The 19,814-nt window shown below is 38.1% G+C and overlaps 1 protein-coding gene across 1 annotated transcript in view; it reads left to right on the forward strand.

Moving 5' to 3' along the window:
* The first annotated feature begins 16,424 nt into the window (after positions 1-16,424).
* Positions 16,425-19,814, forward strand: part of drg1 (developmentally regulated GTP binding protein 1) — a 6,187-nt gene continuing 2,797 nt past the window's right edge. The window contains exons 1-7 of the mRNA XM_016557634.1: positions 16,425-16,675; positions 16,893-17,016; positions 17,162-17,337; positions 17,540-17,609; positions 18,122-18,291; positions 18,814-18,944; positions 19,019-19,186. Of these exons, the coding sequence (XP_016413120.1) occupies positions 16,637-16,675; positions 16,893-17,016; positions 17,162-17,337; positions 17,540-17,609; positions 18,122-18,291; positions 18,814-18,944; positions 19,019-19,186 (878 nt within the window). The 5' untranslated portion in view covers positions 16,425-16,636. The remainder of the gene's footprint in view (positions 16,676-16,892; positions 17,017-17,161; positions 17,338-17,539; positions 17,610-18,121; positions 18,292-18,813; positions 18,945-19,018; positions 19,187-19,814) is intronic.

Here is a 19,814-nt window from a genome sequence, read left to right on the forward strand (position 1 = left end):
ATAAGTGAGTATTAAATTGTAAAAAAATTTATAGTATAAAAATGCTAATATTTACATTTAATTAAAAAAAAAAAATTTTATTAATTTATTTATTTTTGTATGAATTTTGCATCATTTTCAAACCTAAAATCAACAAGCTTTTATTTTGGCGGATTGCTAGCATGTAAGCATATGCGCTGCCAGGTTTAGCGCTGCCGAGTGAAGCATGTCAGTGAATGAAATGTACGTTTTGCATTTTGCTATGAAATAGCAGCGCATAGCCTAGATTTATACTTTCAGTTCGAATAGAAATCTTATACAGCATTACAGTTAGTCAATATAAAACTGTGGTAGTGCACATTACCAGCTGTCAGCCATGTCTGTACATAAATGAGCGGTCTGAATTTATTTACACAGCACTTTTTTTATTTTGGTTGGGCATGCACACCAGCGCACCACTTATGTGCACCCCTGGTTACTGACAATAAAAATAATTATTACCTTAGCTGTATTAGACAGAATTTCAATGTCTCATCATCAATATCATATCATCACAATAATTGTAATTGTAAAAAAGTAGTAGAAATGCCGTAAAGGGACAGTTCACCCAAAAATGTCATCTTTTACCCACATTCTTCAAAATATCTTCTTTTGTGTTCAGCAGAAGAAATAAACTTACACAGGTCTGGAACAACTTGAGGTTGAGTAAATGATGACAGAATTTTCATTTTTGGGTGTCTATGCCTTTAATTATTGAGTTAAATACAAAACTGTTTTCAAAAGCATATCATAATTCAAAAAGCACTCTACCAAAAGGTTAAAATGATCTTCAACAAGACCTAAGGAAATACTGTAATTAAACTGAGCTGAATTCAGGTAGTGTGTATCTCTCAAAGCAACAGTATCAAAGCAGCAAAGCGGCTTTGAAGTCCACGGCTGACGCTGTAATTGTGGGCCGTGTAAGCTAATATTGAATAAGGAGCATCTCTAAAGCAACTGGAAACCATGACGGATGTGGAGAGCACATCCTATCGTCCTTTACTTCTGTTTCACTATTCATGAAGGTGTCAGGGGACGAGTTTCACCGCCTTTCTGTTGGACTCTCGCTTCCTTTCTCTATATCTCTCCTTATTTGAAGTTTTATTCATCACTCTGTCCCACTTTTCATCTGCTCTATGACATTAGCATTGTGTCCGGTTTTATACTAGCTATAAAGCAAACATTAAATCATTTTTCAGCGATACGATTTATTTGTCCTGTTAAGCTTTGGTCGTGATTGAGCTGGAGGAGACGCGTTTCACTCATTTAGATGAGAGTATTGAATGCCTTCTGTTTGTTTTGTCTCACGCTGCTCTTTTATAATTAGCTAAATCAACCATGCTCGTAAAGACAAATATTCATTATTGAAAGATGTACTTTCGGCATAATTAGCTAAATCGAAAAAAATTATAAACATTGATAAAATTTTGCACACACAATTGCAAAAAACATTTATCTAATTTCCCCTCATTTTGTTCTGCATCTATGGTGGTGTTTGCTAAGACAAACCACTAAGCAACCACCTTAATGTTGTAGCAACAATGCAGAACACCCTAGCAACATTATCCTAACTACCCAGAATTTCATAGCAATCACTTTACAATGTCTTACTAACTCCCCAGTAGATTGGACTTTGCAATGTCCTAACAACCTCTCTGTATCTCTAGCAAGCACACAGAACAAACCCAGCAAACACCTAGAATGTCCTAGCAACCCCATAACAACTACAATTTAGACCATAACCACACAGAAAAAAACACTAACCACCTAGCAACCACTCAGAACCACCTAGCAACCCCTACAATTTATAGCGACCACTTGATAGACCCTAGCAACCACACGGTACCACTCAGCAACCACTCAGAACCACCTAGCAACTCCTAGAACTCCTAACGACAACTAGATAGACCCTAGCAACCACAGAATGACCCAGCAACCAACTAGAATATCCTAACCACCCCAGAATGCCCAGACAACCTCAATTTGCAAACACCTAAAATTTCCTATCAACCCCCAGACAACCCCATAGCAACTACAGTTTAGACCATAACAACTACACAGGACAACCCACCAGCCACCTAGAAACCACCCAGAACCACTAACAACCACCATGTACAACCTAGCAACTCCTAGCGACTTCTAGATAGACCCTAGTAACCACTCAGAACCACATAGCAACCCCTATAACTCCTAGTGACCATTAGATAGACCCTAGTAACCACCCAGAACCTCTAGCAACCACCATGTACAACCTAGCAACAGCACCACCTAGCAACACCTATAACTCCTAGAGACCACTAGATAGACCCTAGCAACCACTCAGAACCACCTAGCAACCCCTAGAACTCCTAGCGACCACTAGATGGACCCTAGCAACCACTCAGAACCACCTAGCAACCACCTAGATCGTCCTAACAATCCCCAGAATGCCCAGACAACCTCCATTTAGATCCTAGCAACCACCAGGTGGACCCTAGAAGCCACACAGCACCACCCGGCAATCACACTGAAACCGCTAGCAACCACTCCAAACACCCTTGCATCACGGTAGTAAAAACTTTTGTTCAGAAGAAGTAAAAACCTGTTTTTCCTCACCACTCAATCACCCTGATTCATTATGTAAAGTTGATAATGATCGAGACAATGTATTCAAGCTTCTGATTTCACTCTTGCCCCAAAATGGAAACAGACGCCGTCGGGCTGTGGTTTGCGTGATACATCACAGCTAATAACGCTGAGGGTAAAATCACACAATGTCCTGGCTCTTTTTATAGGCGCATAGCTGAAAGAAAACAGTCTGAGATTGCTTGCAGCAGCAATGTTGGGAGTACAGGCGAGCGGGCTAATGTTCAGTCAGGACGCATAAACCACAGGCTACTGCTCACACACATGACACTGCAGATTAATGGTCAAATCGCTCCCGGCTCTGTGTAAAACCATTAGTGTGTGTTCTGGTGTTTTTATGGTTGTACATGTGTACGCATGCCTTCATTAAGACTATATGTGAGCGTCGATACGGCCGGTGCCTGTCTTAACAGGCCTGTGATTTTCTATCTTCTACTTTAATTAGCTCCCCCTGATTCTGTTCAATGTCCTTTATGTTTAAAGAGCGCCTGGCCCCGTTCCAAACCCATAAAGACGGGAAACCGCCTTCGCAGGCCAAATCTGAAACTTCCCAATTGGCTCAGTCTTCACTAATGGCTCTGGCGTGTGTCCTTTAACACTGAACGCATGCTGTTTTGCATAATGAGGATGACTAGGATCGATTTCCACTGATTGAGGCCGTTCTTATCATGCATTAGTTCTAGAATAGCGAATTGCCTGAAATTATCTTCAGGCCATCTTCAGGCCAAGGTATGTTTTAGATGTCCTACGTATGCCGAGGCCACACAGGAAATAAGGAACACGTCTTGTTTCTGGAGTTCTGTTTGTCCTCTGGTGCTGGGCTGCGATAAGCAAATGCGCTGTTGACAGGGCAATGATGATGATGATGGCACGTCACGACCAAGGTTGCGCAAGGTGGCTTTGGGGACGGGGAGTGTCCGTGGTTTGCGCGTGCAGAATGGGAGGAGGGGGTGGGCGGTTGCGTGGGTGGTGCCAGCTGTAACTCAAGCCTGTGTGCAGCATCCCATGCACCACCTGCTGTGCCACCAACCCCCTGCTTTAGGTCTGTAGGATCGGCACTCTTGGGCCAGAGTGTCGTTAGCTAAACGAGTGGCGCAAGACTGACACAGCGCATCTGGCGCGTTAATGAAGGTCAGAAAGAGAGACAATCTGATGCACTCCGTAATAAGTTGCTCTTTCTTGGGTCTCTTTATGGTTTAGGATAAAGTTTGACAATCCAAAGAGTGCAAATATTGCGGATTTGTGGTGCTTCCAAAACAGCTGGTTTTATGAACTGGTCCAGTATGTTATCTTCTGCCTCAACCAATGGCGTGAGTTTGGGGTGGAGCTTCGTGTTTCAGTAAAGACCTGTTCACACCAAGACAACAACTATAAAGATAACTAGAATCATTTAGAATGTCTTAGAACCCACCTAGCAACCCTTAGAATGCCCTAGCAACCAGCCAAACCCCTAGTAATTACACTGAATATCCTACCAACCACTCAGAACGTCCTAGCAACCATCCAGCAACATCCTCGTAACCACAAATATGCTGTAGAAACCACCTTGCAATGTCTTACTAACTGTAAATAATAACTACTAGCGTTAGGGTTGCAAAGGGGTGGAAAATTTCCGGAAACTTTCCAGTGTTTGTTGGAAACCTTTGGAAAATTTTGAAAAGTTTTACCAAATGTACCAAAAATTAGCTGCCTCTTTGCAACCCTAATTACCATCCATATCAACACATGATAAAGAGATAGTTTACCCAAAAATGAAAATTCTGTCATTAATTACTCACCCTCATGTGTAAATAATAACTACTAGCGTTAGGGTTGCAAAGGGGTGGAAAATTTCCGGAAACTTTCCAGTGTTTGTTGGAAACCTTTGGAAAATTTTGAAAAGTTTTACCAAATGTACCAAAAATTTGCTGCCTCTTTGCAACCCTAATTACCATCCATATCAACACATGATAAAGAGATAGTTTACCCAAAAATGAAAATTCTGTCATTAATTACTCACCCTCATGTCGTTCCAAACCCGTAAGACTGTGTGTCATTATCGTTATAGTTGTGGTGTGAACTTATCCATTTTCATATATATTTTTTAATTAATTTCAGTTTTTTAAACTTTTACGTTATTGTTATTGTCTTTGGTGTGAACGGACATTAAGGGGTCATTAACACAGAACACGTTTTTGTGTTTAAAAACACAAGATATAATGAAAAAACAAAAGGTCTAGACACACATTTTTTAAAAGTTGAAGTACTTTTAACTTGAGCTACTTTAACATTGTAATGTGACAAACGCTACATTGCTATTTTTGTTGCAATGTCATTTTATGACAACTTTCTTTTTTTTTCCAAAATAAATTAGTTAATTGCTGCTGTTTGTTATGAATCACTTATATGAATTCTGAGGGTTTTTTTGTATTTAGTGTAAATGTATTTGTTAAAGTTAATGGAATCTGAGTTTTAACAGCTATGTTGGAGTAGCAGTATGGATGGAAAATGGAAAACCGCTGTATGTGTGAATGACAGATGTGGTAAATCTAGCTAATTTTACTGGGGTTTTGTGTGAAAGTAGGTATTGTAGTCATCGTTTTTTAATATATTTAAGTAGCTAACTTCTTTTTTAAAAGGCTAGCTGTGAATTATGAGTAGCATGTAGTTTGGTAAGCCTAACAATGGCGGTCAGTGGGCGGAGCAGAATGGAATGTTTCCGGAATCTTCTGGAATCTTCACCTGATGACTGTGTGCCAATTGAGGTTAAATGCTGCTGTTTGTTATGAATCACTTATATGAATTCTGAGGTTTTTCTTTGTATTTAGTGTAAATTTATTTGTTAAAGTTAATGGAATCGGAGTTTTAACAGCAATGTTGGAGTAGCAGTATGGATGGAAAATGGAAAACCGCTATATGTGTGAATGACAGATGTGGTAAATCTAGCTAATTTTACTGGAGTTTTGTGTGAAAGTAGGTATTGTAGTCATCGTTTTTTAATATATTTAAGTAGCTAACTTCTTTTTTAAAAGGCTAGCTGTGAATTATGAGTAGCATGTAGTTTGGTAAGCCTAACAATGGCGGTCAGTGGGCGGAGCAGAATGGAATGTTTCCGGAATCTTCTGGAATCTTCACCTGATGACTGTGTGTCAATTGAGGTTGCAGCGGGATCTGAACAGAATAATCATGCCACATTTTAACTGTTGTGATAATTCATTTTTCTATTTTATGTTTCCTTTTTTTCCTGTTTGTGTCAACACAATGCAATAGAGCTCGAAAGTAAGTCTTCGCCTCACCTTTAGATACAGATCTGTTGTGTGCATGCAAATGAGAGTTTGTATTTCTATCTAATGAGCAGAAAAAAAATGTACATGCCCTTATTTGAAAAGTGAAATTCATTCTTTAAAAACTTCACCAAATATTTTTTAACTATATCAAGCATGATTTAAAGTTTCCACATACTTAGATTATTTTTTCATTACAATTAATTACCTTAACAAATGGAGTATTAGAGACAATCAAGGACATTAAATGTAGCTTTTTAACAGTTGCTAATTAGCTGAATCTCATGAAACTTTTCAAGAACATCCAGGTTTTTCACCCCAAAATAAAAAATAAATAAATTAGAATTTATATATTGTTTTAGTTGCTTTTTTTATTCCATTTTCGTTTTTCTTTTTTCTGCCTTTATTACACTGACAGCGGGATCGGGAAAGGTCCTCGAGTCGGGATTCGAACTCGTGACACCCATAACGCAACAGTGCTGTATGTCGGCGTGCTGCCCACCAGGCTATCGACACTGACTTGTATTTTTAATTTTTTTATTAGTGCAGTTAAAGTTAAGCACATTTTCCACCAGTTCTCAGTACTATAGTGCCCAAAACTCATTCTTCTTATATGTATAAATATAAAGTATTTAGACATCATGACAGTATTTTGTGTGTATATATTTAAATATGTGATGTTTAAAATATTAAGTCTTTATATATTGTGATTGTATTTGTTGTGCTAACTTGATTTAAATAAATAAAAAATCACATTAGAGCAACTTTTGATTTTGAAGTAATAATGAGAATTTAAAAATAAATAAAATAAGATAAATGCAGAGATGTGTGGGGATCAGTTGTGCTCATTTATAATGAAAAAAATGTCTCACTGCATATCACACTCTGACAAAAGCTAAATTATTTTTTTAATAAAAAATTTAATGAAAAAAAATCATATTTATTTGAATTATTATTATTATGTTTCATAATTTTTTTTAAAATTTATTTCTAATATTTGTTTCTTTTGGTTTTGAGCTGAAATGTGACCTGGAGATTTTGTGAAATTCACTCAATTAGCTTTTTAGCCATTTCCCAGCTGCACCATCCTAAACCCAGCGCTGACACAAACAAACTGAACCAACTATACATGACCATTTTATCCAATGAATTTCAGTTATCAATGATAGAGGGTGTTTTCTTTCCATTGTTGCATGAATGTGATTATTTGGGACGTTTAATCAGACAGCCACTGATTAAAAACTTTACTTTGCTTCCATGAGTCAAACGATGACCGTTCCTGAACTCTTTCATTTACGTCCAGTTTCTCAGCTCTATTTCATCTTTGCATCTTTGGGCTCATGGAATCTGAGTTGCTCCTGAAACAACATTTGTCTCTGCATATCCCACCCTCCCCCACCACCACCCCTTCATTTCCCACTTGGATGACCGGTAACGGTGCAGATGAAGCCCTTAGTCATAATGCGTATCGCCCGGCCGCTGAATTTGCCAGTCGTAATGGATGTTTCCCCACATCTTCAGCATTTCCTGAAGCGGGTGTAACGTTTGCTTCAGCTGCTAGGAACAATTACATTGTTTCACTGCAGCCCCGACCAGCATGTGGTGAATCAGACTGACGTTTCCCCACATCTTCAGCATTTCCTGAAGCGGGTGTAACGTTTGCTTCAGTGATAGGAACAATTACATTGTTTCACTGCAGCCCCGACCAGCATGTGGTGAATCAGACTGACTGCAAGAAATCACACGCAGGGAGAAAGAAAGAAACCCAAACAGCTCGATGCCTCTGTGTGGGATTGTACGAGCGAGAGCTCTCAGACGCTAAGGTCAGCAGGTGCCCGAGGGAGCCTCTGGACGACTTTTATCCCAAAATGCACTGCTCCCTTTGCCCCAGCAGGAGCTAATGTTCACCACACACACGTCTCGGGGAACAGAAGGAGCCTCATGAATGAAGCTTGGTTAATGTACAGCGTGTAGGCTAGAGCTTTCCTCAAGTATGAAAACCGGATGCTTGCCAAATGCACGGCTCTGCTTTAGCATTGGCACAATAGATGCAGAAATGTGATGCGAGGCTCCCCAGATAAATTAGATTTAGTTATATATGCTGTGAAAGGCTTTTCATGTCTTTAATGGTCAGATATAGTTCCTCTCTCTAAAAGCTATCGGTCATCCAACTGTAAAATGAATTTAATGGAGCCATTCTCTCAGGACATACTTATTGTAAAACAATACTTCAACATTAGGAATTAAAAAGCAATTATATCTGTCTACATGAAGTGCCTGGCATTTGCTGTGGGGATGTCCTGGTCATATTTCACCACCAAAAAAATAAAAAATCTAAACAGAAAAAAATGTATTATGTTTCACTTAAAGAAAATTCTTATTGTTTAAGGACCATTAAGATTTGGACAATTTCCCCCCCATGACAATTAAACACATTTACTGTTATTCTCATAACTATAATGGGACAAAAACAATGACTTAAACAATTAATTTAAACGTAAAAATAATAATAATAATGATGATATTTATTGAAGTGCTTCAAACTAGCTTCAAACTAATTATTTTTCTATTATAAAAATGTTTTAATGTAACAAACTAAGCAAAAAAAAAAATTTGTATAATGTACATTCTATTTTGTTTACATAAGCTATTTTACATTATAAAATATTTTAATATAATATATAGGTATATATTTAAATATTCATATAAACTAAACTAGTATATTTATATCTCAGAATAATGGGAATTATTATAAAAAAGTAGACAATGGAATGTATTACAGTAAGTTTTTCTTCACACAAATTTTATATTGTAAAAAATACTTTAATGCCATATAAATTAAACATAAGCATAAATAAAGGCAACACGATTATTTGAAGAGAATCGCTGTTACTGTAACTTATTTTATTTATACGAGTTATGTTATTATAAAATATCTAATTAATATACATTTAAAAAAATTTAATTAAAAGCTTTATAGTTGATAGTTGAAATGAAATAAGGGGTTTTACAGTAATGAGAACTAGAGGGTAAATAGTGCTTAATTGTTATGAAAATGTCAACCCAAACGATCTTAATGGTCCTAAAAACAGTTAATTGTCTGTATACAAAATATAATTGCTTATTTTTTTCTGGCTTAGTTATAAAATCTGACCTGGACATGTTTGTGTGTGATTCATCCAGTAGTCTCTGGACAGACTGGTTTTTGCACTGGTTTTTCTATTCTGTTGTGTGGTGCTTTTTTTGCGCCCTCCGGTGGTTGGCAGCAGAATTGCAGCCTTCGTATTCCCGGACGGAAATTGCTACATCTGGGCCAATCACCATCCAGTCCCCGGAGGCCGCCCATATTGTCTGTTCTCTGATCTGTGTCATCAAACTCTCAGAGTTGAATTAGGGAGTTTAATTCGACGCTTAATGCGTCGGTCTCCACACAATGAATTGCTAAATGTTGCTCTTTCTCAGCAATGATTACAAATATCTCCGGCTGTGATTCAATCCCTTTCCCCCAGAACGGAGTAGGCTACAGCTTTCTTGTGTTTCTCCCTTGTGAGTCAGGAAACATACTGAGTGCAGACCGCAATTTATGTGTGTTACCCGCACACGTCTCGCATGAGTGTTGTTTGCAGTGCCCTTGAGAACAAGAGAAGAAAACACTTAATGTATAGTGAAGATAAGTAGTTCCTGAGAAACCTAATTAAATGGAGGAGATGAATAATTAATGCTAACAGTATGGATTTGAGTGAGAGGGTTGGTTTACAAAGCTGTGAGATGTAGTATTCAGTTCTCAGAGGCCATTTATCGCAGCTTCCTTAAAGTAAACAGTGATCCGTTTAAAATACAACAAAACCAATATGAAACAGGTTTCATAGTCGTTATTTTAAAAGAATGTTCCAGGTTCAACACAAATGAGACTCTTATGGACATGCTGTGAAGTATCACCAAAAAATGAAAAAAATAAATAAATAAAAATAAAAAATAGCCTGTCCCATTTACAGCAGTACACTTGCAATGGAAGTCTATGGGGCAAATCATTCAGGAGGGTTTAAAAGCAAAATGTGGAGCTCATATTTTTGTTAAAGCACTAAATTTGTATGTAAAAAAAAAAACTTATTTGAAACAGGGTTATTATATTAAACTAAAAACATAAACTTTGTTGCATAAACAATTTGTTACTTAAAAATAAAAATAAAACTTTAGCAGAAATAAAATAAATAAAAATCAGTTCAGTTGCCAAAGCAAAATTCCTCGTTTTTATTTAGTTTATCTTGATGTAATAAAATAACTAAAACTGAAAAAAATAATGAAAACTATATAGACAAAAAATGCAACAAAATTCATAAAACTTTCAAATTAAAATGAAAACAGAAATGTAAAAATAAAAACTAATTCAAAATATTTATATAAATATAATAGCATCTCATTTTTACTATAATAACTGATACAAGCAGATTTAAACTAAAGTTATAAATCTTTTAATTATGTCCTTGCGAAATCCCTGTGGATTTATGTATACATTTTTATTCTTGTAATTTAACAAAAGATAATGTCCTTATTTGGAAGTCACATAAAAAATAAATGTAAAACATTTAAATGTCATATTGCATATCCTTACAAATATAATTTGAATATTACTGGGTTCAGTGGTTGTACATAGTCATGAAATCTTGGCTGTAACTGTGTACAGACAGGGCAGTAAGCAATTTTACTAGTGTTACTGTAAAGTTACATTTTTGTGTATATTCTGTATATTTTATATATGCGTTTATGTATACAATGTATATTTTAACATTTGAAGTCTGGCCCCATAGACTTCTACCATAAGTATATTACTGTAAACACAATCATGTTTTTTTCCCCCTAGATTTCAAAATAAGCTCTAAATGTCCTCTTAGAACCAGAAGAGACTGACCTGTCATGTAAATTTTGTAAAGTTCTATAAATATGAAGTACACTCTGTAGCTTTTTTGGAAGGTTTCTAATATATCATCAATTCCTCACTAATAACTAGAAAATCTCTCACCAGAGCCTCAGGTGTACTTTTGTGTGCATCAATAAAGTCATTATATTTTCATAATTTCCATCAGATGTTGATAAAGCATTGCTCTGTTCCTGTAAGAGGTGTGGAAAAAGCGACGTTCCTCGCCCACAGCCTCTTCCCACTGAAGTTTTGACTTGCATGAGCCTCAGTCCTCCTTCAATCCCTGCATTCTCTCCTCATGTCTTGTGCATGTCCTGGGAGTGCTTCCGAAATGTGTGGCTTGTGAATGGAGAACCTGTCAAAAGATTTTTTGTACTGACCGCTTGCCACTATTGGGCTCTGAATGGTCTTGTGTTCAGATTAAGAAGTGTAAAAATGGAGCAACGCAAGCTGAATGACCAAGCAAACTCTCTAGTGGACCTTGCAAAGGTAAGATACCTTTGAGTGAATGTTTAACTAATGCATGACGGAACTTTGGAGGCTGTTTGTGTTTTAGTATGAATTTTAATATATTGTAAGTCTACAGGTGTCAAATGAACAGACACAATTTTATAATTTGATTTGTTTTTTTCTCTCTTTGTTTCGTCTACAATATGGTTTCAGTATGTGGTACTGATCATTTGTTTCCTTGCAAAGAGCAACTAAGCATATGGTTGATGTCAGTTCATTTATTATATTTCCTTTACAAAATGTCCTCATGTTCACTTTTGCTATTTATTTCCCTCTTGCTATGCACAATTCATCATGCTGCTTAATGGTCTAGAAAAGCTTTCATCTCCTTAGAAAAAGAATAACTGATGGGATACCTGAGATGTTAAAATAGCCTGATAAATTTGAAACCCTGCATTTGCACTTCCCTCACGGCAATTTTTAGACGGACTAAATAGCGAGCCTTGGGGAACACCAGGCACGCTGCCAGCCTGACTCTGCAAAACCCACAGCAACCTGGGAAAGGGATACACTCGAGATCTGATGAGTCAGCTGGAACAGCCTCTCGCACGAGCGCACACTCGCTCGCACGCCGGAGCTGTAACATTCAAACATCCGCAGTGGTCATATTCCAGCAACCTCTGTCGGGGCTTTGCCGTGAGAGTCATTAGTTAGTGTTACCCAATTACCCTCCTGTCCAGCACCTCCCAAAGAAACCGGAGAGGGTGACATTGAGGCGGAGTGTGATGTTGATATATGACATACTGGTTTCTGTCTCCTTTTATCATTGCCATAATTGCCTCTCACCATCAGAGGGCAGTATAACATTAATCATGGCTGTAGCTGTTCCCAGTGGCAATGAATCCTATAATGCAGTTTAAAATAACTTAAGCAGCTGCAGTGCTTCTGCAACCTTCAGACAGCCCGAGGGCCCTGATATGGTGCGTCTGCAACTTTTGTTTCCACACCTGTGATCCGTTTAATTTTTCAAGTTCTTTTGTTCATTTTTAGGATAATTATTATTTGTAAGCTTTTCTTCATAAAGTTATGAAGACAGTTTCTTTCGTTTGTTCTCTTTAGTAGTATTTGCTAAGGCAAGTGTCACTATTGCTCATACTTATGGTGAGGGATTTGAACAAACCTCTAAGCCAAAGTGTTAAACTACATTACATAACTCGTCATCCCACACCCTTACCGACTACAGACATGAATTATGTTTCAAATCATGTGACTTGTTAAGGGAAGGTGTGTAGTAGGAGGGAGCTGAGACATTTCTAGAGACCAGAATATCAGTGTTCTTATCCTTTTAAATAAGTAAGCAGCCACAAAGATCTCCCTAGCAACCACACAATAATCTGCTTAAAAAATACTCTGAGTCCTCCTTAATAGAGATTGAGTGACCGCTGAAATGCTGTATAAGTTGATCATTATTATGACTGTTATTAGTAAGCTACACATTTCTAATTTTGAGAACAAATTCTGATAGCACAATAAATAAGTTACTTTATCTGTGAAGTTGTCTGTAAAGAAATATTCTTTCTAGCTTTCCCCCCACCAAATGGTGCCATTTATCGCTAGACCCGATATTTTAAAGAAAATTATTAAGCATTATGCATTGCTAAGGTGCAGGGCCCCAAAACGGTTTGACTGATATTTTTAGAGATATTCACACTTGTGTGATATTTTTACTTATGTTTGCACTTAACCGATATTCAGACGTTTGTGCGTATTGTTAAAAAATATCGGTTTTTACCAATTTTCAAAAAAAGACGATTCTTGTCAATTTATCAGAAAAAATATCAGTGCCAATAATCAGTTTGACCTGTATTTTACCAATATTCACAAAAATCTGACAATTATAGACAAAATTGTGAATATCGGTAAAAGAAGTAGTTCATTTCTCATCAGGGCAATCCATCACCCGAGTGCTTTTTAGAGCACCTGCCACATGCAGCAGGGTTTGACATGTGACATGACTGATTTTGTCATCTTTTAAAATACGTTTATTAAAACCTGATCACGCAGCGCTAGGCTTACAAAACATGATCATTTACGAATCTCTGTTAATTATAACCTCTCCCTCGCTTCACCTCAGACTCAAAACATCATGTATGACCTGGTCTCGGACCTGAACGAGCGGGGCGAGGACATGGAAAAGAGGATCGCGCTGCTGGAGACCAAACTGGAGACGTTGCTCAGCAACTTGCAGGCGCTTCCAGGCCTCATCAGTCAGGTGATCAGCCAGCAACACCGGGACTTCCTGGAAGTGCAACTCCAGCCGTATGACAAACACAGCCACGAGCGCTCGCAGTCCGTCTCCCGGCGTCGATCGTCTTCCACCGCGCCGCCTACTTCCTCCGAGAGCAGCTAGAGCTGCCAGTCCAGCCGGCGTCTCCGGAGAAGACTTTCGCCATCATATGGCCAAGTTGCATTTTACTGTAAAGCCTTATGGTTTCAATAAAGTATTATCCAAATTCTGATGACACCATCAGAGGTTATTGGGGATAATGCGGTTGAAATAGAAACGTCCACACATATATTGTCTTGTTTTTTTGTTTTTTTTACCTCAATAAATGATGCTGTTTCTCTGTTGACAGGATCACAGAGAGACTTTTCTCAGTAAATAATGATGGAAAGATATCAGGTGAGCAAGTCCTCCCGGGGGACTTAATTCAGGAAAGCAATGTGACGACCTCAAACGGCACTGAACAGTGCCAGACTAGTGCTTCCTACCGAATTGTCTGTCCCTGCGTATGTGAATGAGATCTGACCTGTTCTTTGAATCAACAGGCATTAATAACTCTTTATTGAGGAACTAATAGCATGTCTGAACCCAAGACAGGGGCAGATGAGGAATGCCTCCCCTTCCTGTCCAAATAGCGAAAACCCTAGATTTACACTCTCAAAGGAAAGCATATATCTTTTAGGTTAGGAAACGGCATCAGCTGTAGTGGATCTTCTGTTGTAAGCCCTCTAAAAGTGACTATTCCGGGGGCCATGTTGCAAACAATTTACTCCTCTCGAAATGAATGCATCTGAATCTATACTTGCACTTTTTATCAATGCACTTCAACGCTTACTGACTATAATATGAATTTATGTTGCTCATTCAAATAGAAAGACACCTTTAGTCATAGGATAATGGCCAGAATGTACAACGATAATGATTGTGTAGGCTACGGCAAGGGCAGCAAATGAGACCTCAACTGAAATGACTGTGCTTTCAATGTAGATGTTAGATGGCTGCTGTTATTGCACCAATGTCTCCATTAGTTCCAACGGCGATTGACGTATCTTTATGGTGTCGCTGAGGGGAAACTCTCTCGGTTCACTGTGTGCTTTATGCTTAAACGGTCTTCAAAACGAGACGAGATCTACCGGATGCTATTTATTGACGTAGATCTGTTTAAGAGCAGCAACTATCTTGTATATGTTTGGAAATGCCTATTTTTGTATTTCAACTAGGACAAGCACACCTCCAAATGCGTATGTCTTTCTCAAAGGATGTGTGGTAAAGAACTGTACTTGAGTGTGGACGTGGAATGTAGAACCAAAGCTTTCAAAATGGGTGGAAAGTAAGGAAACGGATGGTACTGTGGAAGATCTTAAGATTTCCAAGTAAGCTGTACTATTGTACTGTAATGGATTTCTCTGGGATGGCCCTGTGAATTCAGCCTGTTTTCTGGTGTTAAAGGTCAAACAACTCCACAGCACAAATCAAAATAAAGAAGTCTCATGCTTATTTTCCAATCAATCAGTCTCACGCCTTTCAGAATGTAAACACAAATGTCTGTCTGATGCAAAGAATTGATTACTACAAGACTGTTTATTGTAGGAGAGATTATGACCGGTTCACCATACTTTATTATCATTTATTGATAGCATGTTATTGATAGATCTGTGCACTTTAGATTCTAAAGATATATGATGGGTTAATGTTGGATATATTGGTGCATTTCATGACCTGGCCCAGCAACAACACATCCCAGGGTGTAATGTCATTAAGGGGTTACAGAACCTAATGAAACAATGGTGGATCCAGCAATTTCACCAACATAGAAACTATGAGTGATTAAATACTGTATGCAAAATGAATATAAACAATAAAATGAAACTATGTAACAGAAACTTAAGTGTGTGTTGTTTGAGTATGGATGTTTTATGTTTAATGCAGTAGTGAGTTGTGTTAGCTTTGAGGTTTCCTATATAACAGCAGATATAGGCTGTAAAATGTACGGTTTTCTGGAAAACGGATAAAAATGATTGACTACTCACCTTGTACTCAGGGGTGGATACAATTTTTGTCCAATCAAATTTCTTTTTACTCAACACAGTATTTAGATGGAAATGCTAAGGTGTAGTATTTATATTTTACATTGTCGTGCACTCGAAACGATAAGTATGAAACATTTGACATTATATTAATTATAATACAATACATTTTTGTGATCTACAATGAGGAGGAAAAAAAACTGAGGGGCACCTTATGTCTGATCTATAACAAATTCAGTTCAGGTTTTGAGATCACCATAATGACTAGCCTAAATATTTATTTTAAATTTTCCAAATTAAAAAATTTACACTACTAATTTATTGATAAGCCTGATAAAGCAGAATTTTTAGCTTGCACATACAAACAGGTTTCTCAACGGCTCTGCTGCAGCTAACCAAATAGTCCCGCCCCAAAGCCCACGCTATTGGCTGAGTGCCGCCTCCAAGTTCTGTGATTGGCTAATGAGCACAGTCCCCGATCACTTGCCGTTTTGTCAATGATTTTGCTATTTTAGAACGTTGACGGTTTGTTTTATGTAACAAAAAGTTATGATACCACGAATACATACATATTTGAAATTAATCATTTTGAATTCACATTATTTGAGTTTATTGTTCACAATATAATTAGTATTAACTCATTATTATTCACAATATAAATAAGTTTCGAGTGTCGAGCTTCACAATGCACATGAATGCAGCAACAGAGCCTTTTTGACAAAGACAACGTTTTTAAAAAAAAAAATCAGAACACTTTTTCAGTATCTGTCTGTTTTGACATTAACTAAGCTTGGTATTCCGAAACATCTCAGGAAAAGAAGAAGAACTGTAATAAGTATTCACTCCTTACCAGTAGCAATGTTCTTTGCCAGTAGGCGGAGGCCGTTTGTCAGACACGGGAAGAGGCAAAACATCGCGAGGACTGAGCGTGGCGTGAACTCGTGGCAAAGCATGACAACGGTGTGCTTTTGAGCCAACAAGCTGTATAACCGATTAAGTAACATCAACTTTTTATTTTTCAAGTGACGTTTTCGAAAGGACCAACGCCAAAATGAGTTTACTCGCCAAAATAGCCGAAATCGAGAACGAGGTGGGTTGACATGAATACTAATATATGAAAACTAGCCGTTAGCACTTTAGCGCCAAACCCATTCAACAGTGAATCCAGCTGGATTTCAGAAATGAACTTGAGATTCAATAAACTGAGCTTTTAAATGTTACATCATAATGAAAGCTGTAAAAATCAATTGTTGTTTTGACATTGTCATAGTAAATATGCGGTTTTCTGAATTGTTTGTGTCCTGCAGATGGCTCGTACTCAGAAGAATAAGGCCACAGCTCATCATCTGGGTTTGCTGAAGGCTAGATTAGCTAAATTGAGGAGAGAGCTCATCACTCCTAAAGGAGGCAGCGGAGGAGGCACTGGAGAGGGTTGGTACTGCACCATCATCACACACCGATGCTACAATATCTCACCTCTCACCTCTTCATGCACCTGTTTTTATGAGGAGGTCCTGATTGATTAAATTGTGGTCTGTTACTACTTTGTTTTTTCACCAACCTGTTTTTCCTGCAGGTTTTGATGTGGCAAAAACCGGTGATGCCCGAATAGGTTTTGTGGGCTTCCCCTCTGTGGGCAAATCCACTCTTCTAAGTAACCTGGCTGGTGTGTACTCTGAGGTTGCTGCCTACGAGTTCACCACACTGACAACTGTACCGGGAGTGATCCGTTATAAAGGAGCTAAAATTCAGGTGAAACTCTTTGCACTAGTTCATCGTATACCATGCCAAGTGTTTGTACTGAATGCAGCGTTTTCTGTCCAAATGGGTTGTTGAGGGTGCTTCCTCCTGCCTGAAACATCCTGAAATGTGGGTTTGCAACACTACTGTTTTGGTGAATGAGGCAGTGAGGTATGACCACTTTTAATTTCATGATTCATATTTGTTTTATTAGCTTCTGGATCTCCCAGGTATCATCGAGGGGGCGAAAGATGGCAAGGGAAGAGGACGACAAGTCATTGCTGGTAACTACTTAAGGAATATTTCATCCAAAAATGAAAATTGGTTCACCCTCAGGCCATCCAAGATGCAGATTTTGTTTCTTAATCAGAACAGATTTGGAGAAGTTTTTCCATTACATCACTTGCTCACCAATGGATCCTCTGCAGTGAATGGGTGCCGTCAGAATGAGAGTCCAAATAGCTGATAAAAACATCACAATAATCCACAAGTAATCCACACCACTCCAGTCCATCAATGCATGTCTTGTGAAGGGAAAAGCTGCTTATTAGAAACAAATCCATCATTAGGGCGATACTAACTTCAAACTATTGTTTCCGGCTAAATACTTTATCCAAATCTGTTCTGATGAAGAAATCTTGATGGCCTGAGGGTGAGTAAATTGTCAGCAGATTATTTATTTCAGCAACTATTCCTTGCAGACTCATTTAAAGATGCTTTTAGAGCACTTGCGTGTTTTTAAGTGTGCTGTATTACAATCACATTCACTCTCCCTGACCTCTCCTCCTTTCAACAGTTGCTCGCACTTGCAACCTCATCCTGATCGTCTTGGACGTTCTGAAGCCTCTCGGACACAAGAAGCTCATTGAACATGAGTTGGAAGGTTTTGGCATACGGCTCAACAAGCAACCTCCAAATATTGGCTTCAAGAAGAAAGACAAGGGCGGAATCAACTTCACCGCAACTGTACGATTTCAGAATGCTTTTACCCTCTATTGCATACATTTATAAAAAGCATTGTTAAAGTTTGGGTGACTTTTCTTGCATAAAATAAACATATATATATATATATATATATATATGATTTAGGGAGAAACCTTTTAGGTATATTAGCTGGAGGTGTGTGAACATAGAAATTTAACACTATTCATTTAAAATTAATCAAAGAGGTGTTAACTTATTGGAAATTTTTTAAATTGAGTAACTTTATTTCATTGACATATTTCTATTAAAGCAGATTATTATAATTTACATTAGTCTAGCACTAACTACTAATTGCCAGAATCTAATAGACTTGTTGATTCTTGTTGATAGAAGTTGACATGGATCACATGAAACAGCAGATCAGATTTTACTTGTTCGTCAAGTCATTTCTTAATTACAAATCATTTTATTTACATCTTAGGCTTGCAGTAGAGTGTTAATTTTTGTTTAGTGTCATCAATCAGATCAGTCATGTTTACAGTTGTCATCATGCTTTTGTTTTAGTGTGCTCAAAGTGAACTGGACGCTGAGACTGTGAAAAGCATCCTTTCAGAGTATAAGATCCACAACGCAGATATAACCCTACGAAGCGACTCTACAGCTGATGACCTCATTGACGTGGTGGAGGGAAACCGGTAGGACCATCTTCACATCCATACTCAGTCGTTCCCATTTAGAAGAGATTATTCACATGGTTCTTACTCTCCAGGGTTTACATCCCCTGCATCTATGTACTCAACAAAATCGACCAGATCTCCATCGAGGAGCTGGACATTATCTACAAAATCCCTCACTGCGTGCCAATCTCAGCTCACCACCGCTGGAACTTTGACGACCTGTTGGAAAAGATCTGGGACTACCTACATCTAGTGCGCATGTGAGTCACATGTTCCTGCAATGCATTCTGTGATGGCATGCTTAGAATTTGGCCAATGAACTTATCTTTGTAGGCAGCATGATTAAAGGGATGGTTCACCTAAAAATGAAAATTAGTCCATTATCTACTCACCCTCAAGCCATCGTAGGCGTATATGACTTCCTTCTTTCAGATGAATCCAATCGGAGTAGTATTTAAAATTGTCTTTGATCTTCCAAGCTGTTTAATGGCAGTCAGTGGGTGTTGCAGTTCATCAGTCCAAAAGAAGTGAAATAAAGCGCATACATCCATAATAAAAAGTGCCTCACATGGCTGCAGGGGTGGGGGGGAAAGGCCTCCTGTAGTGAATCGATGCTTTTTCGTAAGATAAATATCCATATTCAAAACGTAATAATCACTTTAATCTAGCTTGCGCCAACAGTTGTACAGGGAAGCAGCTCCGGGAGGATTGACGTAAGATGTCGGCGTGGCGCATGAGCCGGTGAGTCTCATGAAAACCAACGTTTGTTAACAGGAGCAAAGGAAGCAAAGTTTCCTTACTTTAGCAAAGGAAAACCAGTCTCCTCTTGGCTTATATCGAAATCCTCCGACATTCTTCTTTACAAATCCTCATTTTGTACTTCTAATT

Source organism: Sinocyclocheilus rhinocerous, unplaced genomic scaffold, assembly GCF_001515625.1.
Source record: "Sinocyclocheilus rhinocerous isolate Xijiao unplaced genomic scaffold, SAMN03320098_v1.1 scaffold287, whole genome shotgun sequence".
Taxonomy (NCBI): domain Eukaryota; kingdom Metazoa; phylum Chordata; class Actinopteri; order Cypriniformes; family Cyprinidae; genus Sinocyclocheilus; species Sinocyclocheilus rhinocerous.